General features: G+C 37.4%; 1 protein-coding gene across 1 annotated transcript; it reads right to left on the bottom strand.

Moving 5' to 3' along the window:
• Positions 1-72: 72 nt before the first annotated feature.
• On the bottom strand, positions 73-27,673 carry RBM44 (RNA binding motif protein 44). Its single transcript, XM_034655494.1, has 14 exons — positions 27,574-27,673; positions 19,104-19,194; positions 14,720-16,329; positions 14,371-14,429; positions 12,807-12,983; positions 12,133-12,316; positions 12,016-12,038; positions 11,807-11,891; positions 9,348-9,462; positions 8,496-8,624; positions 6,117-6,196; positions 5,935-6,008; positions 346-491; positions 73-209 (listed from the first exon to the last, which is right to left on the bottom strand). The coding sequence occupies exons 2-13, from the start codon at positions 19,174-19,176 to the stop codon at positions 407-409; spliced, it is 2,694 nt and encodes an 897-aa protein (XP_034511385.1). The 5' UTR covers positions 19,177-19,194; positions 27,574-27,673; the 3' UTR covers positions 73-209; positions 346-406.
• Between the last annotated feature and the right edge of the window lie 128 nt (positions 27,674-27,801).

Here is a 27,801-nt window from a genome sequence, read left to right as displayed (position 1 = left end):
TTTAAAAATAAATAGCTTAAAAATTGTAAGTAATATTTAAATATAAAAGATATGCTTGATTTACCTCTTGTTGCTTCTTTTACTCCTAACTGGAAGCAGAATTTTTCAAGACAGACGAAGTCATTTCCACAATAGTATTAATAGATAAGCCATTCAGAAAACCTTTATGATTTAATCTTACTTCCTGAAGAGCATCTATAATATGGTCTCTATGCAAAAGGAAAACACACATAAGCATCTGTCCTTTCCAAAGCAACACATTCTAAATATGGGTAAGTTATCACATTGAACTATATTTTTACATAAAAATATTAAAACCATTTTAAATAGAATTGTAGTCACTACCTGTGAACTTCTGGATGTAGTTCAGCCAGTCTCTTCATGATTTTGGTAAAGCTACGCAGATTCAATGTATTTGGAGGTATGAACTGAACAGGTCTATCAGGTAATAATGTAGTAGATTCAATCTGCTTACAATTCTTCTTGACACCCTAAATAAGCATTTTAAAGTTTTCTTAAAATCAGTGACCATTACATAGACACTCAGCTTATTTAATTAAAAAAAATTTTAAATTACAAATGGTAAAATAAAAATTCCTAAGAAATTTACTTTGATTTGGGATTATTTATACCAAGCAGATTTACTTGAGCTGTGTTCAGAGCCATGTATTTAAAAAAAAAAAGTCACACATGTTTTCTAATAGTGACAAAATATTTGAAGTTATGTCTAAATCAGCCTTTCTCAACTGGGATTCCTCATCTGAACCACAGAACAGAGATGTTAACTATTTTCTCAATTTCCCCAAAGACAGGACACAATTAGTTCCATTCCCAGTGCACAGGAGAGAGGTTAATTCACTACATACAGTGGATATCTTAGGCTTATGGCATGGAGGCTTAGTTCTCTTACCTAATCTGACAGAGAAACGCTGGTTTACAAAGTAATTATAAATATTCTACATTTTATTTACTAAATATGTAATCAACACAGACTATGTGTCCAGAATTGGAACACATACTATGGAAGGAAAACTAGTCATGTAAAATAGAAACCCCTCCACCTGTGAATCTTACAATCCAATCGAACAGACAAAATTAAAATGACTAATTAGTATTAACCATGCAAATAGCCTATAAATTGTAGGAAACCACTATATATCCCATAAAAACTCAAACTAGAGGAAGAGCTGAGACTTTATAAAGTCAAGATGAAAAGATAGGGCAAAATACATAAAATATCTATCCCATCAGAACATTATCTATTTTACTTAATTGCTTATTGCCTCCCTTCACTAGATTTAAGCTATACAAGAACCCATATTTTTTTGTCTGTTTTGTTCTTTGTTGCTTTCCCAGTGCCTAGGATATTTATATATACAATTGGTATGTAATAACTGCTGAATAAATAAAGTTTGGGATACAACAGTTTGATAGTTCAAACCACAGAAAGGATGAGATTTCCAAGAAAGAGCCAAATTACTGCTCAACAACAGTAACAGCTACTATTGACCAAGTGCATTTTCTGTGCCTGGCACTGTTCTAAGGATTTTTCTGTATTAAAGTCATTTAAATCTCACATTTGTGAAGCAGGATTATTCCCATTTTAAGATAACGGAGCTCAGACACAGAGATTAGGTAACTTGCCCAGTCACATAATGAGCAGATAGCAGAGCCAGGTTCTGCCTCTCACTGTAGATAATAAATATTTTCTAAATAAATGAATGTAATGAATAAATCTTGAGAAGCTGAGAAAAGAAAGGTGATAATACCTCATGTATTAAATAAAAATAAACTCAAAATCTTTGTGACCATGGGTTTTGCAAAGATTTCCTAGATATAACACTAAAAGCACAAGTTTAAAAAGAAAAAAATTGATAAATTGCATTGCATCAAAATTAAAAACTCCTCTAAAACAGTATTAAAAGAAGGAAAAAACTAAGTATAGGTAGGAAAAAGTATTCCCAAATCACATATATGTATCTTATAAAAGGTTTGTATTCAGAACATAAAAAAAAATCTCAAAATTCAGTAATAAAATAAACAACAATTCGTCAATCAATGGACACTTGGGTGGGTTCCATAATTTGGCTATTGTAAATAATGCTGCTATAAAAATTGGGGTCCATGTATCCCTTTGAATTAGTATTTTTGTATTCTTTGGGTAAATACCCAGTAGTATGATTGCTGAATTGCAGGGTGGGTAGTTCTGTTTTTAACTTTTTGAGGAACCTCCACATTGTTTTCCACAGTGGCTGCACCAGTTTGCATTCCCACCAACAGTGCAAGAGAGTTCCCCTTTTGCCACACCCTCTGTTTCTTGTGTTGTTGATTTTAGCCCTTCTGACATGTGTGACGTGGTATTTCATCATGTTTTTGATTTGCATTCCCCTGATAAGTGATGTTAGGCATCTTTTCATGTGTCTGTTGGCCATCTGTGTATCTCCTTTGGAAAAATGTCTACTCATGTCTTCTGCTCATTTTTTAATCAGATTACTCATTTTTTGGGATTGATGAATAGAAAAAGAAGATGTGGTATATATATATGATGGAATATTACTCGGCCACAAAAAAGAATGGAGCCTTGCTATTTGCAATGACATGAATAGAGCTAGGGTGTATTATGCTAAGTGAAATAAGATGGTCAAAGACACATACCATATGATTTCACTCATATGTGGAATTTAAGAAACAGAACAGATGAGCAAAGGGGGAAAAAAGGGAGAGACACAGACAAACTAAGAAACAGACTCTTAACTACAGAGAACAAAATGATGGTTACCAGAAGGGAGGTGGGTGGGGGGATGGGTTTTCATAGTTTTAATGATTATGAGCCAAGATTGGGGCGCCTGGGTAGCACAGCCATTAAGCGTCTGCCTTTGGCTCGGGGCGTGATCCCAGCATTCTGGGATCAAGCCCCACATCAGGCTCCTCCGCTGGAGGCCTGCTTCTTCCTCTCCCACTCCCCCTGCCTGTGTTCCCTCTGTCGCTGGCTGTCTCTCTCTGTCAAATAAATAAATAAAATCTTTAAAAAAAAAGATTATGAGCCAAGATTAACTGTGACAAAGGATGATGAGAGAGTAATTAACTACTTAAGACAGGAATACTATCTGAAAATAGGGACAAAAAAGACTGCAAAGCACTGACAAAGAGTCTAGATAAAGGTGGAGAGAAATAGTCTGTAGCCAGACCTACAAAGATCTACATCCCCCACCCCCCAGAGCACCTGGACTTGTACAAAAAACAGGTCAGGGTGGATCCCTGGTTAGAAAGGACACACATTAACATTCTCATTCCCACTTCAAGCTCCCTGACTCTGGAGTGATTTGTTCCACAAAGAGACTTACTGCAGCACGTCCCATACAAAGACCACTGAAGGGCTCCATCAAGAAAACTAACCTGCTGGTCAAAAGGAAAAAACTCACTGTCTTGCTCAGATCCCAGCTGCCTCGGCCTAGTTCTGGGCAACCTTGAAATAGAGGAGACTGAGCTAATTTCTTTGTTGGTGCTTCTCTCCAAATTACTCCAAGTAACTTTATTTCCATTTTTGTAGGAAAGTGGTGATGTATATTCTCCAGGAGTTTTAACAAGCCGCACATTCACTGATTTTCCATTTATTTCTATCCCATTCATTTCTTTCATGGCCATCTTTGCATCAGTGTTTTTTTTAAAAGCAAGGGATGCATATCTAACATATAAAAGCAGAAAATCAAAAGATTGTTAATGACTAAATTGCCTCAAACTTCACTTTGTAACTACTGGATACATAAGTCTCTTTTACAGGAATAGCTGCCCTTAAAAATAAAAAGGTTAATATACTTACCTAGGGATTAGAAAGAATATTTACTTAGAATAACTAAATAAAAAGAAATTAGGGGCATCTGGTGGCTCAGTTGGTTAAGTATCTGCTTTTGGGTCAGGTCATAATTTCAGGGTCCTGGGATAGAGCCCTGCTGGGGGTTCCCTGCTCAGTGAGGAGCCTGCTTCTCCTTCTCCTTCTGTCCCCACCCATTTCTGCTCTCTCTCTCAAATAAAATCTTAAAAAAAAAAAAAAAAAAAGAAAGAAAAGCAAATTAGGGCCGCCTGGGTGGCTCAGTCAGTGAAGCATCTGCCTTTGGCTCAGGTCATGATCCCAGGGTCCCGGGATTGAGCCCCATGTTGCATTCAGCTCCCTGCTCAGTTGGGGGCCCGCTTCTCCTTCCCCCTGCCACCCCCCCTGCTTGTACTTTCTCTGTTACATAAATAAATACAGTCTTTAAAAAAGAAACAAAGATGGGAAGTAAAAGACAGCATTTCTTATGAATTCTCTACTAATTTTATATTAAAATTTAATGTAAAACATTTGCAAAATTGCTATATGACAGAGTTACATAGATTAGTAGTCTTAGGACAACTGGTTATCCATTCTAAAAAAAGTAAAATTAATCTCTATACGCAAAACACAACCTCGATGTGGATCAAAGGCTTTTTAAATGTGAAAGGCAAATTTTAAAAACATTTGACAGAATATATAAGATAATGTCCTTAGGACCTTGTCCCTGAAAAATAAGAGGACCAAAAAAGAAGCTGGCAAATCTAACCAGAATTTTAACCATAGGATTGAGAAAGTTAGCCAAGAGTCATCCTTCTGAAATCACCAGCCCTAGATGTGTCAATGGAAGGACACACACCATATCTGAAAAGGAGTTGTTTTCAAAAGACAGAACTATGGATATATTGTTATAATTTCTTCTATTTTTCTTTTAAAATGTGTTTTCTAAATTTCCACATGGAATGTATAATACTTCACATAATAAAAAAAAAAGTTTTTTAAAAAAAGGATTCAACAAATACTAAAAGAATATCTCACATCAAGTAATACTTCCAGGATTACAGAACTACTTTAATGTAGTGGAATGTATTAACAACACATCAGTAGGTCAAATAAAAAAGCACATGCTCTTAAGTGACTCCATTTAAGACAAAACTCAACAACAACTTCTTCTTCTTTTTTTTTTTTTTTTGAGAGAGAGCATAAGGTTGGGGCAAGGGGCAGAGGGAGAGGGAGAGAGAGATTCTTAAGCAGGCTCCATGCCCAGCGTAGAGCCTGACACAGGCTCGATCTCACAGTCCTGTGTTCACGACCTGAGCTGAAATCAAGAGTTGGACGCCCAACTGACTGAGCCATCCAGGCACCCGTATAGGATCCTTTCTTAATTGGTAAAGACTTTTGTATCTGAAATAAACAGCTATCCCTGTTAGTGATAAAATAATTAAGGCATTTCCCTTAAGCTATCACCATTTTATTTGATAATTTTGAAGGTTCTTACAACGTCACAAAACAGAAAGTAGCATGATACATATTAGAAATGACTGTATGTAGATGAGGTAAAAAACAAAAGCAGCAACTAAAAGGTAATTAAAATTAAAAATAATAAAACCCAAGTACAATTTTCTGAGTGCCTATTATATGCTAGGTTATATTCCTACTGCTTTACTTATTAACCAATAATTGTCTCATAGCAATGCGATGAAGGTACTACTATTATCATTTACAGATGAAGTGACTGAGGTATGGAAAGGTTAACTTGCCCAAATTTATTCAGCAAGCTACTGATGCAACTGGGAACAGAACTCAAGCCATAAGCCATCTCGCTATAGAGCCCATTTTCTTAACTAATGCACTCTACTGCCCCTATGAAATGGTAATGAAACAGGATTAAGTGCACAAAAATCAATAAGCATTCATGGCAAATTAAAAAGTATAATGGAAGATTTGATTAGGAACGGCACATTGGTGATGTAGCTATCTGTTGACGTGTCTCCCTCCACCAGGCTGGGAAAGCTCTGTGGAAATGGCCCTTGACTTTACCGCCACTGTGGCTGGTGTCTACTACAGAACCCCTGGCACACAGCACACGCCCAGTAAATGCACTTTACTGAATCTTAGAAACCTACCTATAATTAGTAGAAGAATCATAAATTGTAATTTCAGAAACTTGATATTTCTGGAAATGAGATCTTAAATCAGCCTAAAAGAAAAATAAAAGTTTATGAAAGGTAGAAAAAATAAAAAATAATCAAAATATGAACAATTAATAGATTTTCAAAAGAAACTCAGAAAATAAGTACTGGCATACCTCAGAAACTGAAGGGCAGAGACCGCCAACATGTATCAAATAACCTTTATCTTTTCGTAAAGTTTCAATATTCTTCACTTCTGCTTGTAGAGAAACATAATATATGACCATTATTGTTTCGATATTTTAAAAGAAATGTGAAAAAAATTTTTTTATTATCACAAAGCTTATTATAAAGTTATTACCGAATATCAGCACTAGTCTGAAGACCAAGAGCCTCGAGTATAGTTTTAAGATTTTAGGGCCTTAAACGTATCATCTTCAAAATAAAGAGACTGGATTGTTGATGTTAAGTCTCTTGTAGCTCAAAAATGGGTCAATAACATCTTATCAGGATAATCAATTACATCATCACTAAGAAAGTTGTCTTTCATTTGTCGTTGGTTCAGAGAAGAGCTATCTAGGAAGCTGGATGTGCAGAGGATCCCAACTGCCCCCATGTTAATCCTGGCTAGGGCTTATGTATATATCTGTGCTGGAGAAACATCACACTAACAAAACCTGGAAATCAGAAAAATATCAGTAACAGGTATATAGCCTGTTAATGGTAATGGCACGTTAGGAAAAAAGGGGGGTATAAACAACTTGATTTACATAGCACTTTTTTGGGAACCACAAATATTAGGATTACAGATATAGTTTTTTCCATTTTCAGAATGCATTTTCATGGCTTCCGTTTGAAGAGAACTTGGTCTAAAATCAAAAAGGATTCACTGAATTGAGATTCTTTCAGTCTACTGTCAAAACGAATACACAATAAACATCTGTTGAATGAATTCCTAGAGTAGTTTTGTTTTATATTTTTATATAATAATGGGATAGTTCTAGGTTTTATTTTTTTCACTCAATAATAATAGCCTAACACCACCTGAGTGTCCTTCACACCGCAGGCAGGATGCCCCAACTTCGCCCCGTGACCTAGCAACTGTTATCCATTTCCATTTTCCAGAGGAGGCTGCTGAGGTCTTGCGGAGTTCAGATCACGAATCTAGTTAAACGGTGGTGCTGGAATTCAAGCAGACTCCTTCATCTCAAAGCAATAATAACCCAACCTTCCTCATTAACTTACTTCCTTTAGCTTGCGTAATCTCTTTGGTTTATAATGTAGTTTTAGAGAGGACAGTGAAACTATTTATCTGTATACTTCTACACTGGGGTGTGGAGAGAGCAAGAAGCTCCAGTGAAAATTAGGAGACATATATTCGACTCATCCTCTTCAACTGGCACTTGTTCAATACAACAGGACGACTAACTACCTCATGGGCAGAACACTGTACGTGTCGCTGGGGATGGGTAGTGAACAAACTATTAAGAAATCCAACCTCACTGAGCTAATATGTGATATGGGAAGGTAGTCCATAGATCAAGTAAGATAAGTACACAGTATGTGCTAAGTGATATGGACAAAAATAATGCAAGGGAAGGAAAAAAGTATTTATGATAAAACTAGATGATATAATGTCATTTATTTTAAACTGTACATGCATATTAAATATATGCATAAAAATGCATAAAAATGAATGGTAAAGAATTTCATAGTGGTTACTGCAGATTGGAGAAACTTCATGTAATTTAAATTTTCTTATATTTTGTTAAAAATCTTTCTTTCTTTTTTTTTTTTTTAAAGATTTTATTTGACAGAGAGAGTGATAGCACAAGCAGGGGGAGAGGCAGAGGGAGAAGCAGGCTCCCCGCTGAGCGGGGATCCCAATGTGAGGCTCAATCCCAGGACCCTGGGATCATGACCTGGGCCAAAGGCAGACGCTTCACCGACTGAGCCACCCAGGCGCCCCTGTTTAAAAATCTTGGTAAGCATTATTTATACAAGCAAAAAAGCCCAATAAAACCACTGCTACTATATAAAATAAAAATCCATGGAAGCATACAGAAATAAAATAAAAGGTAGCATATATTTAGAAATTATAGAAGAGCAATGATCCTAGATACTAGAGGAAATTCCAACTACTATAAGCAATTAAAGACTATCAAAAGATGAAGCTGATCTATTTCAGGGAAGTAAGGGAAAGCCGACAGTTTCAATCCCTCATGCCAATCTGACAAAATCTGCTGAGGGTTCGGAGGAGGAGAGTGCCCGGGAGGAGCACCGGTGTTGGCCCGGAGTGGCAGGAAGGACTTGGACCTCTACTAACGAAATCTGGGATTTAAGCTTTAAGCGGTTTTCTGAAAGAAATGAACATTTTAAACTGATTTACTCTCTAGAAAAACTGACCTCAAAATGTCCAATTTCTCATTTTTTGTAATTATAAAGGAAAGCCACAAACAATAAAATATTGAAACAGTTTAGTTCCCAGAATAACACAGAAGATGGTTACAAAATGAGCTACAGTAGGATTTCTTAGTAAATTGTTAAGAACCAACCTTGTGGAAACTTTGGATCCCCTTTGTCTTTTTCTATTTGATTTTCTTGTATTACTGACAAGTCAACTCCTGTCAGGTTTTCTTTAGCATCAAACCAGTCTTCACTTACTTCTTGATAATTTTTGCAGTCTGACAAATTTAACAGAAGTAGATATGAGTTATGTATAATATTAAACTCTGAGAAATTATCTAAAAATCTTCTCAGAATGAATCAGCATGAGGACAATTACTAGTTTTATGTAAAAATAAATATCAGCAAAGTATAAACCAAGCATAAAGATTCTTTGAGAAGGTTTTTTTGCTAGTCTCTGAATAAAAAATACTATCTGAGTGATCTGCTTTCCAGTTTTCTTTTAATGAACACTGATTCCTAGCTTATTAAAAGCCTTATTTTTCTGATTTTTAAATTATCCTTTACTGATGAAGACACATTTTTATACACAGAATAGTAAACATCTTTAAAAAGGGATTAATCAGTACTGCACCTCTATTTCATTAAAAATTGAATAAATGATCTTTCTGGAATGATTATAATCTCTTCTCATAGAGGACAAAAGTAAAAACAAAGTACAATTTACATAGATACAAACTGGACAGAAGAAAGAATTTTCAGATTGGCAAGTATGAACCAGAAGAATAAATTTATATTATTACTTGACATTATCAAATATATTAAGTAACCTGACAGATGTTAAGTAGATGTAATAACAACTTACTCATTGTTCATAATCAGAATGATGCCATTGAGTCAATTAAAAATGTTTATTTTGATTTAATGAATGGGCACTAGGAATATTTTAAATTTTGCTATTTGTTTTTGGGCAATGACACAGGACTACATTTTACACTGACCTTTGTCATCGAGTTTCAGCTGACTAAAGTCTACATCTATGTCACCATTTTTTACACCATCTTCCTTGGGTAGTGCATCCTGTTTAGGATGACTATTGTCACACAGTGAGGACATCTGAGGATTAAAACAATAAAAACAACAATAAGCACAGCCCAAGAGTTACTGCACTGTTATTATGGGGCAGGCACTCCTCACTAGCATTGTTCAGTCCCCACGACAATGAAGGCAGTGAGAGCAAAGTCATTTTCTACAGGTGAGCAAACTGAAAGTAAGCAACTTGCTGCTTTATGTTGGTCATTGGTCACACTTACCAAGAACAAGGCTTTGAACTCAGCCTGGGTATAGTGACTGCCAACACTACCATTATTTAGCAAAGTGTGGCACGCACACAAAAAGTATGTGAGATGATTTTCAGAAATGTACATATATTTTCCACATTAACGATTAACAGTAATACATTTAAAGTGTGCTTTATATACCTTTTATTTATAAAAAGTGACATTTCTTTCCCATATGTAAATAGTTACTTTTTACACATAAATTTATTTAAAAAGGAGAATCATTTAGGGGCAACTGGATGGCTCAGTCGGTTTAGCATCAGCCTTCAGCTCAGGTCATGATCCCAGAGTCTTGGGATAGAGAGCCATGTCAGGTTCCCTGCTCAGTGGGGAGTCCGCTTCTCCCTCTGCCCCTCACCCCACTCCTGCTCGCTCTCTCAAGGATGTGTGCACGCTCTCTTTCTCTCAAATAAATAAATAAAATCTTAAAAAAAAGAAATATTAATCAATTAAAAAAATAAAAAATAAATAAAAAGGAGAATCATTCAGGGGCTCCTGGATGGCTCAATCAGTTGAGCATCTGACTCTTGATTTTGGCTCATGTCACGATCTCAGGATCATGGGACGGAGCCACATGTGGGGCTCCGCGCTCAGCAGGGAATCAGCTTGAGATTCTCTCTCTCCCTCTCTGCCTCCCCATCCTCTGCTCGTGTGCGCTCTAGAATAGATGAATAATCTTTAAAAAAAAAAAAAAGGAAACTCATTTAAAGAAAAATACAAAGCAAGTAGTGTTATAGGTAATACATGGCTACGGAAAATTGTGAAGATGGTACGTGAGTAGCTGAAATTTAGCAATGCTATCCTACACTATACTGGTTTTCACACATAACCTGTTAAGTTAATGAGACAGGTATTAAAATTTCATCCTAACTTATAATAGGTATTGTCTTATAGCCCAAACTAAGGTCATATAAAAATTGTTAAACCTGTATCTTGTATTTTAATTTTATTTTTATCTATTTATTTTTTAAAGATTTTATTTATTTATTTGACAGAGAGAGAGAGAGACAGCCAGTGAGAGGGGGAGTGGGAGAGGAAGCAGCAGGCTCCCAGCAGAGGAGCCTGATGTGGGGCTCGATCCCAGAACGCTGGGATCACTCCCTGAGCCGAAGGCAGATGCTTAACGACTGAGCCACCCAGGTGCCCCTGTATCTTGTATTTTTAAAAATAATTTATTGTTCTCCCCAAATAAGCAGGTTATATTATTGTTACTATTAAAATGATGAAAAAATTCTCCAGAACATTACATACCATTAAATGAACGTGTTTTAGCAAATTATGTAAGAAATGTGAAGATATAAAAATCTGGTTTTAGATCTGTTAAATCTTTGTGGAAAACTGAGTTTTTTTTTAACCAAGTAAAATGATGGAATACATAATTTGCTAAATTACTTTTAATCATTTGTTAATAGAAAAGTATGTAACTCAATAAACTATTTTACTTTTGGCTTTGAAATGCATCTTATTATTTAAGACTACCCAAATAGTATAACCTCAGGGTTAAGACCAAAATCCGAAAACAGCAAGGGTTCAGCTTTTCTACGGCACTGCCTCACTTCGTAAGGAATAGAGCCTGTGTTTCTACGCCACTTCACAATCTGCACAGGGCTCCTACACAGACTGTCACCAGACACAAAATTCCTTAGGGGGATAAGAGAGATCAAGAACACCTATGAAAGGCATTTAAAAACTAATTTTGTCATTTCAATAAAGAAGGAATTAAGCTTTTGCCTTGTCTAAATGAATGAGGTATTACTTTACCTCATGAGATGCAGATAACAATTTACTAGTTTTAAGCACACTGCATCCGCGTGTCAGTGGCCGTAAGTCATGGTTGCCTTAGACAGTTCAGGGTTATACCCACTGTCGTGTCATTAATGTCACTGCCTTTCAAGCTCAGCAGTCTCCTGGTATGAAGATCACCCTACTGGAAGATACCACTGACAACTGTTTGATCAGGATGTTATGTTCCTTCTAATCAGTTATATCCCTCAAGTGGTAGTACACAAAGCCAGCCGAGTGAAAAGAAAGATGTGAGAACTTCTGAAAATGATGGTTTACTTTGCTTAAGCCATAAAATTACAGATTTACACCAATGAACTACTTTTTAAAAATCTCACTTGAGAGAGTGTCTTTTTTAGGCTTGAAGAGACGTCAACTTCACGTGTACTTTGATTATCTAGTTCAGGATCTGCTCCTGAAAAGCTAAATAGACAAACATTTCATTAAATAACTTATCAATGTTCTGAAAACAGAAAACTTCAAGTTAACCAAATTAAGCAATTGTTAAGATCTAATGAATTCTACATTAGATGAAACCATAACTTACACATGAGATTCTTCTTTCATTAGCTGGAAAGAGAGAAAAGGGAAGGAAAGTCTTTTAGTTTAAAATGTATTCTGTGTAAACAGAGCAAAATTTTAATTATAAAACATACACACATACCGTGGAAGCAAACGCAAACAAGGTCGATAATAATTTTGATTCCATGGACAGCGGGGGCAGCTCTTCCAGAGGCATGCCCTTGTTTATTTTTTCTTTCAAGCTCTCATATCTAATATTTAAGTCTCCCAAAACAGACAGTAGTGCTGATCCTAATTCCTTTTTAGCAGAATTACTTGATACATTTCTGTTCAAAAGTCAAATTTACAAAACTCCTTAGGCACAAGTCATCCATTTAACAGTATTATATTATATGCTGAGTTCTAACTCTAACAAATCTATACAGATTTTTTCTTTTAAATATGTAGTAAGAGAAAACCAAAAAGATGTTTTTCTAGGGGTAGCAGAAGCAGCCCTTGGTATATATGCTAGAGAGAATGTGGCAGGATGTCATGCAAAACTCTGCTACTGACTTCAACCATACTTGGACTTGATATATAAAGAAACACCCAATCTATCTTTTCACTGGATTCACCATCCCCACATACCTGCTGCATCCCCATGAAATTAAAATGTATCACTTTTTAAAGTCCATTACCCCTAGGCCAGCTAACAAAGCCAGTTACAATCTACCCCCACTTTGCCTTTCAAAAATAAAAATTGCAGAAATTTTCTTGTATAAATTTAAAGCTTGTAATAACCTTCTAAGAAGATACAGATTTAAAATTAACAATCACCTATTTACTCCTGCCCTGTTTTCCACTACGAGTTTGTAAATATCAGTGCAGTGGCGGTGACACATCTGATAGTGAACATTTAAAAGGTGCAACTCTGCTTTGATGGCTCTCTGCATGACTTCCTGACAGCACTTTGATGGCAAACTCTTGACTGGCTCTTTAGAAAGCTGACATTCCCTTTAAAACAAAAGACTGGATTAGGTAAGATTCCAAATATTTCTGTTAATGACATGCCTCTCAAAGAGATTTTAAATTACAATTTTCTGTCAAGTTTAAATCAATTTCTACTAAGATGGAAAGGCTGTAGGAAACATTACATCTTCAGAAAATAAGTATGTCAAGTCAAAGGTAAATACATTCTTTCTAGAAGTCGAGGAATAAAAAAGTTTCCAATTTATACTTTTTTTTAAAAAAGATTTTATTTATTTATTTGACAGAGATAGAAACAGCCAGCAAGAGAGGGAACACAAGCAGGGGGAGAGGGAGAGGAAGAAGCAGGCTCATAGCCGGAGGAGCCTGATGTGGGGCTCGATCCCATAACGCCAGGATCACGCCCTGAGCCGAAGGCAGACGCTTAACCGCTGTGCCACCCAGGCGCCCCTATACTTTTTTTTTTTTTTAACCAAAGAAGGATTCTGAAGTACAGAATCAACTTTATCCACAATCAATAGATTTTCAACCTAAATCAAGCTGTGGTCAACATTTTTTAAAGTTATAAGAATTCTGGATGGAAATGGTTCTTAAATGTATTCTCTCTCTTTTTAAAAGATATTTATTTTATTTATTTGAGAGACAGCAAGTGAGCACCACATTAAACTCATTAGGAGAATGAAGAATGAGTGAAGGAAAAAGTAAATGAACTCAGAGCATGAAAACTAATTTGGCTTCTCAGAGACGTGCCCTTTTCTCTCCGAACCCTCACCCCAGGTTCTCCACTGATGCAGAGTAAATTACACAATGAATCAAAATCAAGATTAACAAACTGAGGGCTTCAGAGGGGAGGGGCGTGAGGAAATGGGATAGGCTGGTGATAGGTATTAAGGAGGGCACGTATTGCATGGTGCACTGGGTGTTGTACGCAAGTAATGAATCATGGAACTTTACATCAAAAACTAGGGATGTACTGTATGGTGACTAACATAATAAAAAATTATTATTAAATTAAAAAAAATAAAATCAAGATTAAAATACTCCAGTGAAAGCAGCTATTTACTTCTTCAAATATGTGAAGTTTTCCATAGGTGCTATTTTGTTTTGGTTGACTGGGGGATTGAATGAAGGAAAATGGAATAATTAGATCAGTATAGATCTGGGTTGAATAAATAAAGATAAGATGCCGTGAGTTTCTGAAGGAATTATTGAGATAGAATCTTAATAAGTGAAAAGCTTTAAAGTTATACATTATCCTAATATTTATTTGTTTGAAGGCTAATGGCTGAAGCAGATGATCTCTTAAAGTCCCTTTTAGCTATTATTCCATATGGTTAAACACCCTACAAAAAAAGCAAATTATTGTTCCGATTTTTTCCCCATGTGTAGCTGCAGGTTTATACATTTGATTTACCTTTCAGGATGTTTCTTTAAGTCTGTGATAGCAGATGCTTTTCTTAATTCCAGGGTATCCTGGAAAACATGATTTAAAATGAAAATAGAAATCGATGACAAACAACATATATTGTATCTGGAGTTCCAAACTGGTAAAATGTAAAATCCAGTTTCTAACTGACTTGGTGGCAATAGCTACCACCAAAGGACAGAGTTTGGTAGCAATCTATTCACCTTTCCCCTCATCCAGCATTTTCTCACAAAAGCCTTAGGAACCCCTGTCATAATTCAACAAACCATTCATTTTATCATACACGGCCTCTATATAAAGTAAAATAAAATTTTATTATTAATCATACTGCCTTTACCTTGTTTAGGAAATTTCCATTAGGTTTTGAACTGTCAACAGAGAGAGATTTTCCCAATGATCCTTCTGTCGCAGCCCCTGGTGCACTGTCATCATCCTGCCTGCATGACCAATCTGTATTGCAAGCCACGCTTCTCTGCTTCTCACTGGGCCATTCACCAGGCCGTTTTTTGTTCATCATTGTTATCTCCGTGTTGCTTGATGTTGACGCTACAGAAGATCCTGCACTCGTTGCCCTGCTGGTTGTGAAACAAGCCCTAAAATCCGTGCTGACGTCCACTGTCTGATTAACTGCGACTGGCCTGTTTGCTGCATCTGTCACTAATTTGGGATGTGCTCCTTCTGTACCATGAAAGCAAGTTTTACTTGTGGTACTGCCATTAGCAACCTTCAGGGAGACATCTTCTACTGCCTGATTATCTCTGACTGCAGTCCTCTGGAGAGTAACAGAAAAATCTAAGGCTGGATTAGAGGTATTCTGTAGGCTTTTATAATGTGAATATCCACAGGCAGAAATTACTGAATCATCAAAAACAGAGGTCCAGGGCGTTTGACAATCTTTACAGGGTTGGAGTAACATCTGTAAAGATTTGTCTTCTGACGTGCTAGGATTTTCAAGTTGGTGCGACTTTTTGTTCTCAACAATTGCATTCCTGCAAAAATCTTTACTTTCAATTATTTGACATTTCATTTTGCCAGTATACATTTTAGTTTTTAATGTTTTTTGAGGGTTCAAGAACCCACTCTTAGATTGAGAGTCCTGGTTCTCAAGCAGACTACTCCCGAGTACAACTTCATCAAGGACTGTGTGGTACATTAAACTCGTCTCTTGTTCCGTACACAGTTCATGCTTTGGTTCATGATATTCTCTTAACACAATGGGATTCTGAAACTTGGAGACACGAGGTGCATCTTCTTGCCCATAAACATCAATTGAATCTAAAGAGATGCTACAATTGCTTTCCAATTTAACATGATTACCTTCTAGACTGCTAGGACATGCAACTTCATAACCTGAGTTTCTCAATCCAACAACTTCCAGGTTAGGTACGTTCGATGTTTTCATTCGGTCAAAAGAGAAATGGGTACTTATGTATTCCTGCTCTTCCGCACTGTGGTAGTCCTGCTGTGAGTCTTCACCCATATCGTGCTTTTGCACATCTTCAGCAGTTTCTTTATAATCATCATCCGAAATCTTACAGGTTCTTTCCAAGCCAATAATCTTAGTACCTTGATATTCCAAAATATCAAAAAACATCCCTTCTCCTTTCTGCATTTCAGAATCTAATTCTGAACTTAAATGAAGGAGACTTTCATTCTTTAGTTTTGACTCTGAATAATGTACAGAGTATGTTTCATTCAAGAAAGCATAGTCAATACTGTCCTCAAACTCACCAGACTGAGAGTGAGTGCTCTCCCTGTTAGTACCTGGACTCCCAGTATAACACAGCTCCAATAAATCCATTTGGTCAGTACTGCTGACTTCTTTGTCATTAGCTCTTTGTTCCAGTGCCAAGGAATCCCAATCATCATCACGAAAAGCCAATTTGGCTTTGTTACAACCATTGAAAGATAATAACAAATCTTCTTTCTTAGGATTAGAAGGGACATCTGATTTAAAAAAAAAGAAGAAGAAAATGTTGGCATCATTAACATTATAGAAGCTAAACACTAGAAAAGACCTTAGGTATGCTCTGATCAAAGCTCTTCCCAATATAGGAATACTTTTTACATCACCACGACAAATAATGCTTATGGTTGCTGCTATAGACTAAATTTTGTCCCCCTAGAAATCTGTATGTCTGTCGAAGCCTTAACTCCCAGTATGACAATAATTGGAGACGGGGCCTTTGGGAGGAAATCAGGGCTAGATAAGGTCATGTGGATGGGGCCTTCAGGATGGGATAAGAGCCTCAAGATGGGGTAAATTCCAGAGAGCTTGCTCTTTCTTTCCACCATGTGAGGACACTGCAAGAAGGTAGCCAGGAAGAGAGCCCTTATTAGAACCTGACCATGCTGGCACCCTAATTTGGACTTCTAGCCTCCAGAACTGTGAAAAAATAAGTATATGTTGTTTAAGCCACCCAGTCTATGGTATTTTGTTATGGTAACCCCAGTTGACTAAGATAATAGCCAAGATTCTTCTTGAATTCTTTCAATGGCAAAGTGTTTACTATTTATAAGGCAGACACTCTGTAATCTTTGGGTGCCTCCTAACGACAGCCTTAGGCATTGCAGAAACAAAGGAAAGAAGACATTGGCACTGCACCCAAACACTTACAGCTTTCCTCAGGGTCACAGATAAGAAAAGGACACTTACATGTAATACAGTGACAGAGTTGTGTTAATAAGCAGGAAAATGCTTGAGAAGAAAGAAGAAGTAAACTTCAGAGGAAACTTTACATTTTAAAAGTGTTTTTGAAACAAAATAGTTATTTTAGGCAAATCAAACAGCATTCACATAGAAATTTAGCTACATGAAAGAACATGGCATTTTCAGGAAATTGTAAGCCACTTTGGGATAAAACACCTCTATGGAAATAACAGGAGCTATGAACAGAAAGAGGCCTTTTATGATGTGCTAAGGAGTATGGCTCTTATTCTAAAGCAACAGACAACTACTGAAAGCTTCTTAAAAGGGTAGCTGAGGGCTTCAGAGGGGAGGGGGGTGAGGGAATGGGATAGGCTGGTGATGGGTATTAAGGAGGGCACATATTGCATGGTGCACTGGGAGTTGTACGCAAGTAATGAATCATGGAACTTTACATCAAAAACTGGTGACTAACATAATATAATAAAAAATATTTAAAAAAAGGGTAGGCATGTGAATAGAATAAGTTTAGATACCCCTGGCAACAGTGAGAATAAAGGCTTGAAGGGGAGACTGAGGCAGAGAGACGAAATACAGAAGAGGGATGAGAAGATGGGACTGGTATAAAAGCACCATACTGACAAGACTTGGTGGTTGATTAGGAATGGGAGATGAGGGAGAGATAATGGCTTTTGAAATTTTTTGGATTAAGAACATAATCAGAACCACATTTTATATCAAGATCTAGTATACACACACATATGTATGTATATAAGTGAAACAAAAATCCTACAAAACAGTTACTACTCTATGTCCAAAGTATTTTGGTATTTTCTGGTCTGTTTAATTTATTTTTAAAAAACTGATAGCAATTAGCTAAATTGACTTCATGACTACCAACTTGCTACCACCTGCTTGGACATCATTTTGAGATAATGCTAAGGTTCACAACTTGGTATTATAGTTGAATGGGAATATTTGGAGCTAGAAGGATAGAGGCACTTTATAAAGAGGCATAGAAAGAAAGCAAGGTGTGGGAGGGAGGAGATAATGAGGGGCCAGTTCCAAGCAAGTGGAGTTTGAGGTCAGTGATAAAACACCCACATGTGAGTATCTGATAAACTATTAAAAATATGGGGTTGGAGCGAAGGCTAGAAGTGTCACTTCACTTTTGAATTTATCTGTTTTTCTTAGGGATTTGTATAGGAGTTAGTTGTATTCTGGATACTAATTCTTTGTTTTTCATATTTATAATACAAGAGACTTTTTCCTAATTTATTGCTTATCTTTTAACTTTCTATAAAATCTTATACTATGTTTTTTTTTGTTTTTTAAAGATTTTATTTATTTCTTTGACAGAGATAGAGACAGCCAGTGAGCGAGGAAACACAAGCAGGGGGAGTGGGAGAGGAAGAAGCAGGCTCATAGCGGAGGAGCCTGATGTGGGGCTCGATCCCATAACGCCAGGATCACGCCCTGAGCCGAAGGCAGACACCCAACTGCTGTGCCACCCAGTCGCCCCAAAATCTTATACTATGTTTTTTAAGATTAGTTAAACAGATCAGTCTTTTCTTCCCTGACTTCTGGGTTTTGTCTTTCGGGCCTTCTCTACCACAGGATTATAAAAGTATTCTATATTTTATTCTAATTATGTGTGTGTTAAAACCACATATATTCATAAGCACACAAAACTTAGTCATCTTGCTTTTTATGCTTTTGTTTTTATTTCTTGTTTTCTCATCTACCATTACCACAGAAAAAGAAATTTCAGATTTCTGTGAAGACAAAACATCTACAACTTGGGTAGCAGAGGCTGACCTGCCCACCTTCCACTTAACACCCCGAGGGCCTGGCTAAATAGAAATCCTCTCTTCTGGCTCACTTTTCTTTCCTAAATCTTCCATTTTACCCAAGAGGTCCTGTCCAGAAATCACCTGAGTGAGTCTGCTAAATTAAAAACATGCTGAATCTTACCACCTTACTAGGAGGAAGGCTTAAAAAGTAGCAACGCTGGAGGGGGTAACTAATCCAATTACATTTAGTACCTTTCTCCACCTGGAATAAAGCCCCTCACCTTTCTGGATGTTTCCTCCATTATAGTGGGAGCCTTTATGAGAAGCCTGCTCCACCACTGCAGTAGCCTGCATCTCTCAAGGTTGTGCACTCTAGAAGAGGAATAAATAGCAAACTATTATCATGCTTGGCGTTATATTTAAAAAACTATTAGAAAATCAAGAATTTGACAAAATGGCTATTATAATTAGAGATTCTAATATAAGAGGGCTAATAAAACTGGTAGAACATTTGAATAACTTGTAAAAGCATGAACTGACAGCTAAGTAATAGATTATATTAAACAGACATGGCACATTCTTTAAAAATTTCCAAGGAACATTAAAGGACAAACAATATATTAGGGCACCAAAAAAGTCTTAATCCAAAAAACAGTATTAAAGGCCACAGTGTGACCCACTGATATCAAACCTGGATCAGAAAAGTTTCAAAACAAATTACAGACCGATTAAAGCCCAATGAAACAGTACATCCATATCCATACAATAGAGTATCTTTCAGCAACAAAAGGAGCAAACTACTGAGACATATAATCTCATGGAGTAATCTCAAAAACATTATGCTGAATGAAGGAAGTCAGACAAGAGATCACATATTGATGATTCCATTTAAATGAAATGTATAGAAAAAGCAAATTTATACAGACAGAAAGTAGAATAATGGTTGCCTCAGGTAGGGGATGGGAAGAGGGGTTAACTGTAAATGGGTATAAGGGATCTTATTGGAGGGATTAAAATATTCTGAAGCTGATTTATGGTGTGATGCTTGTACCACTTGGTAAAGTTACTAAAACCCAAATTGGCAATTTTCTAGGAAAATAGTTTTAAAGAAACTCACAGAAAAAGCTGAACAGAGAACCAACCATAGAAAAAATTAAAAAGGCCATCAAAGATCTATCCTACATTAATTCCTATCAAACCTATTAACTTCTCATTTGATCTGTGTAAGCAGGAGAGTTCTAGGTCAAGTGAACAAAACTCTAACCTGAATCATAAAAATAGAGTTCTGGCCCCTCAATCAATTCCCAGACTTGTGCCAGTTTATAGACCCAGAACCCCTTAAATGAAGGGGAGGGTGGGTACTCTTGAGGAAGGATCCTAAAAATACGCTACTAAAAATTAAAACTATTAATCTTTCTCCTGGCTTTTCTCTAAAGGTTAGCCTTTTACCAAACTAACTGTATATTGGGGAAAAGGAAATAATCAGACTACTGGCTCTGAACTGACACCGACAGACCCAAAATGTCACTGTGGCCCAGCCCTCCAATACAGTAAGGACTTATGGAGGTCAGATGATCAATTTTAGCTCAGGTCTATTTTTCTGTGGGTCCCCTTGGTCCCTGGACCCATCCTGTGGTTATTTTCCCAGTTTCAGAATGCATTATTGTAAGAGATATAACATTAACAGATGGCAGAATCCTCACAATGGTTCTCTGACCTGTTGAGTGAGGGCTATTATGGCGGGAAAAGCCAAAAGAAAGGCATTAGAATTGTCACTACCTAGAAAAATAGTAAATCAAAGCAATATCACCTCCCTGAAGGGATTGCAGAGATTAGTGCCATCACCAAGGACTTGAAAGAGGCAAGGGTTGTGAATCCCACATCCCCATTCAACTCTCATATTTGACCTGTGCAGAAGAGAGATGGATCTTGGGAGATGACAGTGGATTACCACAAGCTTAACTAGGTGGTGATTCCAATTGCAGCTGCTCAACCAAATGTGGTTTCATTACTGAGCAAGCTAACGCATCCCACGGTAGCTGGTGTGCAGCTATTGACCTGGCCAATGTGTTCCAGGTAGGAAGCCAGGCTACCATAGGGCTCATGTTATATGTTTTCTTTCCTTCAGAAATCACAGTCCTGCTGCCTATTGTCCAGTGTCTGGAAACAGTTGTTTCATACACGTGGCCTAGTTTTCAAGTTGTTTTGTGGAAGCATGATAAATCCAATTTGTTACTACATCATGGCCAGAATCTTCCATATGCTTGAGATATGTTTTCTGACTACCCTTTCTAATAAAAAGGGTAACTTCCCAAATATTTTTTTTTGGGGTGGGGGAGAGGTGGGGGAGGGGCACAGCGGGAGGGAGAGAGAGAATTCCAAGCAGGCTCCATGCCCAGCACAGGGCTCTATCTCACAACTCTGAGAACATGACCTGAGCTGAAATCAAAGAGTCAGATGTTTAACTGACTGAGCCACCCAGGCGCCCCATATATTCCAAACATTTAGAAATTGTCAAAGCACTTGTAAATAATTCATGGGTAAAAAAAAAAAACATATCACAATGGAAATTTAATAATATTTTGAACTAAATGATTATGAAAATACAACATATCAAAATTTGTAGTGCTTAGAGAGAAATGCATAGCTTTAAGAGCTTATACTAGAAAAGAAAAAAGGTTTAAAATCAATGATTTGTCTTAAGAAACTAGAAAAATTAAAACAAATTAAGCCCAAAGAGGGATGGAAATAATGAGAGGTAAGTAAAACAAAAGTTAAATGAATAGATAAAAATGAACACATTCAAATTTTTGAAGGTTAATAAAATTTATAAACCCTTACAGAACATTTTAGAAAAAGAACAAACACAAATTGCCAATATCATGCATGATAAAGGAGGCATTACTATAGAAACTTACAGACATTAAAATAATAGGCATATAATGAACATCATTATCTAATAAATTCTACAACTCAGGCACATTTCCTTGAAAACCACAACCTTCCAAAATGGATACAAGAAGAAGTAAACAATCTGGATAGTCCCACATCTCTTAAGAAAATTAAACCTGTAATTAAAAATTTTCCCTCAAAGAAAATTCCAGATGCAGATGGTTTCACTGATGAATTCTACCCATTATCTAAGGCAGAAATAAGGGCAGAATTCAATTTTAACCAAAGTTCTTTAGAAAGATGAGGAAGAGGGAAGATTTCCCAATATGTTTTACAGATCCAGCATAATCCTGATGCCAAAATCTGAGGACATTGCAAGAAAAAAATAAAAAGACCAACAGCTCTCATGCACATAGACTCATATATCCTAAAATAATTTTTTGCAAAGCAAATCTGGCAACATATAAAAGCAATCAGTTATTGACCACAGTAAGAGAATAAAGGAGAAAAATCACAGGATCATCTTAAGAGATGCAGAAAAATAATTTGATAACATTTGTTAAAACTCAGAACCTATTCATGGCAAAAGCTCTCAGGAAACAAAAAACAGTAAGGAATTTCCTTAATCTAATGATGGGTATCTACAAAAAACTGTATGGCTAACATATGTGATGGTGAAAAATTGAGTAATTTCTGTCAAAAACAAGACATTTGTTCTCTTACCATTAATTTCATGTACCAGAGGTCTTAGACAGTACAATAAATAAAAGGCATACAGATTGGAGGGAAAAAACATAAAACTGTCTTTATTCACAGATCATATAATAATGTACAGAGAAAAAACCAAAGAGATATAGAAAGAAACTACTACAACTAATAAGTAAATTTAGCAAAGTTGAAAAATACAAGGTCAAGTGCATTTCCATCCTCCAGTAACAAACATTTGGAAAATGAAAATTTTAGAAGAGTTATCATTTATAAAAGCATGAAAAAACATTAAGAACTTGGTGTGTAAATGGAACAAGAGATGTATAAGAGTTTTATGTTGAAAACTACAAAAGACTGTTAAGAGAAATTAAGGCAGAACTAAATAAAGGGAGAGATATACCATGTTCATAGATCAAGAGACTCAATATTGTTAAGATGTGCTCTCTACAAACTGAGCTACAGATAGACAATTTCAATCAAAATTGCAGAATGATTTTTTTTTTGGTAGAAGTTGATAATTTGTTTATAAACTTACATGGAAATGCAATGAACCTAGAAGAGCCAAAACAATTTATGAGAAGGGTACTAATTCAATTCAATGTGAAAAGTAAGGTTTAAGGCATATTCAATAAATGGTGCTAACACAGCTAGATTTCTGAAAGGGAGAAAAAAATGCTTGGACTCCCTACTTTACATCTTATATGATAAAGGAAGTGAAATGGATCACATTTCTGAATGTAAAAATCAAACCTATAAATTTTCTCAAGAAAATATAGGAGAATATTTTCATGACTTTGGGGGAGGCAAAGATTTCTTAGAATACAAAAGGTATTAATTAAAAAGTTGTTAATATGAACATCCACAAAATTTTAAAACTTCTGCTCATCAAAAGACACCACTAAAAAAGTGAAAGACAAGACAAAGACTGGGAGAAAATAGTCACAATTTATATAACCAACAGAGGACTCTTACCCAGATTATGTAAAGAACGCACACAAATATACTTTTTTTTTTTTTTTAAAAGATGACCTAATAAAAAAAGGGATGAAATACTTGGGATATTACTTCACACATACATAACACAAGGCATAGGAATTGCTCTTAAGCACATGAGAAAGTGCTCAGCATCATTAGTCATCAGGGAAGTGCAAATTTAAATCACCAACATACCACTTCACATTTATCAGAATGGCCAAAAAAAAAAAAAAAGACTGGTAACAGCAAATATTGGTGAGGATGTGGACAAATTGGAATTCATAACAACACTGCTAGAGGGAATGCAAATTGTTAAAACCATTTTGAAAAACTGTTTGGAAGTTTCTAATGGTGTTAAACATATACCTACCCTATTACCAAATTACATTCCAGTTTCAGGAATGTATACCCACCCTTCTCTAGAGAATCATTCTTTAATATATAAGTCAGTAATGACTGAACCTCTATTTGCTAAGTCGTATGCTAAGGGTTGAGGATATAGAGGTGATCAGTCTCTGCCCTTATGAAATATGATAGACATATAACAATGAAGCAATTTCCAGAAGTGGGATGGGAGAATGGAGAGGGAGCACATAAACTTATTATAGGGTCCCTCTGCTCAAACGTGCCTGATAAGGGAATCACTTGGGATACTCCTTAAAAATACAGATTCCAGGGCACCTGGGTGGCTCAGTTGGCTAAGCATCCAACTCTTAATTTTGGCTCAGGTCACAATCTCAGGGTCATGAGACTGAGCCCTGCATCAGGCTCCCCACTCCATGTGGAATCTGCTTGAAATTCTCTCTCTCTCCCTCTGCTTCTCTCCCCCACTTGTTCTAGAGCAAGAGAGAACAAGCGGGAGAAAGGGCCAGAGGTAGAGGGAGAAGCAGACTCCCAACTGAGCAGGGAGCCCGACACAAGAGCCATGATGTCAGGTTGTGATCTCATGGGTTGTGGGACTGAACCCCGAGTCAGGATCCACGCTCAGTGGGGAGTCTACTTGAGATTCTCTCTCTCTCCTCCCCTACCCCTCCCCTCACATGCTCGCTCTCTCTCTCAAATAAATAAATAAATAAATCTTAAAAAAAAAAAAGATATATCCTAGACTAAGGGTTAGGGAAAGGCTTTCCTGAGGAATTGTCTTTTAAACTAAATTCTGCAAGATGAGCAGGCAGGAGTCTGCTATCATATTGATTACTAAATCTATTTAGTATTCATTTTGACATAAAGGGTACGATGTCACACATACACAAATGCATTCTGAGTTTTTAAAACTGAGAGTTGTATTTAAAAAGGAATTAAAAACTAATATTCTAGCTGAGTAAGAGAAATATAACCTATATCTACTTCATATTTCACAGATAATTAAGTAGACAATAATATAGCATGGTTGCATTGATAAAGGTAAGGAAAAGGTTATAAAGAAAGTGACATATAAGCTAAATCATAAAGGTCACATGGGGCCAACCACTAAGAAAGAGCATCTCAAAGCAAATAGAGCATCTCAAATTAAAAGAACAAATATGGGATGGCCCCCAGGTCAAAGATGGTTAAAGGGGAGACACGACAACTAGACTTAATATGTATAAAAGTGAACTCATCATTGATGGTATACTCACTGAACTAGGAACCAAGGAGAGGGAATACTTTTATATTATTTTGCTTCTGTGTGGGAAGAAATGGAGATGATAAGTTCATTTAATACATAAAAGTTCTAAGTTCCTGTAACATGTACAAATTGAAATTGATATACAGTTGTGAGGCTTAGGAATAATCTGGACTGGAAGTATTCAACCTCCAATTTAATGTTTCAGAAATTCTTTTTAGCTAATAATGCAAAAAATTTGGCCTAATACCAAGAGCTTAGTAGTCTTTTATTATTTTAACTGCCCTAAGTCCGGCTAGTGGCTGTTAATCTGCAGTTACAGAGTTTCCAAACATTTGATAGAAGTCACACACTCACTTCCCTGAGAACATATACATACACACACACACATATAATTAAAGGATTTATGGATTTTTATACTACATCTAAAAATTTCTAGTAATTCCTGGCTTAAGGGATTTTATTTAAGTCAGTAAAGATCTTACTCTAGGAATTCCAGGTAAGTATTTAAAATAAAGGGTAAGATGAAAAGAAAGCTAACTTATCAAAATAACTGACATTAGAATATATTGGTGGGTTCTTATTTTTTGGACCCAGGAAGTCTTCACATTGTTAAAAAGTATTGAGAACCCCCACGAGTATTTGTTTATGTGGAGGGTATCTGTTAATACTTATCATATTAGAATTAAAATAGAAAAAATTTAGATATTTATTCATAAACACTAGCAAACCCATTACTTAAGTAACACTTTAAATGTAAAAATGTGTGTTTTCAAAAAAGCTAGTGAAGGGGGGCCTGGGTGGCTCAGTCGTCAAGTGTCTGCCTTCGGCTCAGGGCGTGATCCCGGCGTTCTAGGATCGAGCCTCACATCGGGCTTCTCCACTGGAAGCCTGCTTTTTCCTCTCCCACTCCCCCCGCTTGTGTTCCCTCTCTCACTGGCTGTCTCTATCTCTGTCAAATAAATAAAAAAATCTTAAAAAAAAAAGCTAGCGAAAAGAGCATTAACGTTTTGTAAATCTCTTTAATATCTGTTGTAAGAAGATGGATTCTCATTCATGTCTGATTCTGCATTCAAATCTGCTTTCAGTGTGTTGCAAGCTTCATTCTTAAATATGTACAGATATCCAACATCAAAAACTTCGACAAAAGAAAAAATTTTAGTATTAAAAAAAACACTTGCAAATCACACATCTGATAAGGGTCAACTATATATAAAGAATTCTTATAAGACAGCAACAAAAAGGCAAACAACACAATTTTTAAAAATAAGCAAAAGACCTGAATAAACATTTCTCCAAAGATATACAAATGGCCAATAAACACATGGAAAGATTCTCCATATATCAGTATTCATTAGAGAAATGCAAATCAAACCCATGAGATCCTATTTTATATCCACTAGGATGCCTATTATCAAAAAAAAAAAAAGCACACACAGAAAATAAGTGTTGGCAAGGGAATGAAGAAACTGGAACCCTGATACATTGCTGGTGAGAATGTAAAACAATTTCCAGTTTGGAAAACGATCTGGCAGTTCCTCATTAAATTAAATACAGAATGACCACGTGATCCAGCAATTCCACTCCTAGGTATATAACCATTTTTATTCTGTTCTCTCAGTTCTCATTTACCAAACGATTCCCTCTTGTGTTTTAATCCCAGAACCGAGTCAGAAACCACCGGACTCTCCCTTGACACCTCCTTCATCCCTACCAGATCCTGTCAATTTTAACATCTGACACATCTTTGTTAAAGGACCACTGCCTCTCACATGGATAGCAGCAATAATATGGCCAGAATAATCTTTCCAGAATGCAAACCTGATCAGCTCAATCTACTGCTTAAAGCTCAGCAACAGACTGTCATTGTTTTTTGGATGCAGATTAAAAACTCCGTAGGACCTCCTGCCAGACCCTCCGAGGAAGGGCCTGGGCTCCGCGTTAACCTGGGCACCTTGTGTTGCAGGCACACCTGCCAACACACCTCCTGGACAGGTGGGCCACATACGTTCTCCCTGGCCGCTGTATCCCCCTCCCCGCCAACCATGTGGAACTCCCGCTCCACCTCTGGGTCCTACCCTAGACACCCATGCTGCGGGGGAACCTCTGCCGGCCTGGCCAACATCCCACACTTCGGGGAGTCCGGGTCCGCGGCGCGTCTCTTATCCAGCCATGCCTGCCCGCTGCTGGAGACGCGCGAGCGCCTGTCACCACGACGGGCACGCGGGTGGATTTCCACCTCCCCCCGGGGGAAGCTACCGCATCTGCACGACAGTTCCGCTATTGGACTCTAGGCCCGCTTTGGGGGCGCAAGTCCGCCTCGGCGCCTGCGAAGAGAGGCTGGGGGCCACGCTCGGGATCGAATGTAAAGGTACCAAATTGGGGGATTCTGTAACGCTCTCGCCATCGGGCAACGCGCAACCCCGGGGCCGAGGCGGCGACCCCTGCCCGGCCCCCAGCCGCGAAGGGCCCTCGCCACCAGGACCCGCCACGACCGGGCTTCGCTATGGCGCCCCCCCCCCCAGGTGCCCGGCCTACTCCCCGAGGGTCCGCGTCTACGCCCGTCGCACCTCAGAGCCACACCGCCGCCCACTTCGTCGCTGCCACTGCGCGAGAAGCCCCGACCTCAGCAGCCGCCTCAGAGCCAAGTGTGCTTCGCGTGCCGCCGCGAGGCGCGTCGGGTAACTGACGCCGGCGGCCCGCCCACCACTCGGCGGGCGCTCCCATTGGTCTGCGCCGGCACGGGCAGCGCCGTGATTGGCCCAGCGCGCGGGCGCGGAAGCCAGAACGAGTTGGCG

This window comes from Ailuropoda melanoleuca, chromosome 2, assembly GCF_002007445.2.
Source record: "Ailuropoda melanoleuca isolate Jingjing chromosome 2, ASM200744v2, whole genome shotgun sequence".
Lineage (NCBI taxonomy): Eukaryota > Metazoa > Chordata > Mammalia > Carnivora > Ursidae > Ailuropoda > Ailuropoda melanoleuca.
This window is presented reverse-complemented; position numbering and strand designations above follow the sequence as displayed.

Coding starts and splice junctions, on each gene's coding strand:
- RBM44 (XM_034655494.1), bottom strand. CDS start 19,176: ATGCAGGCTACTGCAGTGGTGGAGCAGGCTTCTCATAAAGGCTCCCAC. Junction 12,984..14,370: donor TTAAAGAAACATCCTGAAAG/GTAAATCAAATG, acceptor TTTGTTTTAAAG/GGAATGTCAGCTTTCTAAAG. Junction 12,039..12,132: donor TGTTTGCGTTTGCTTCCACG/GTATGTGTGTAT, acceptor CTCTCTTTCCAG/CTAATGAAAGAAGAATCTCA.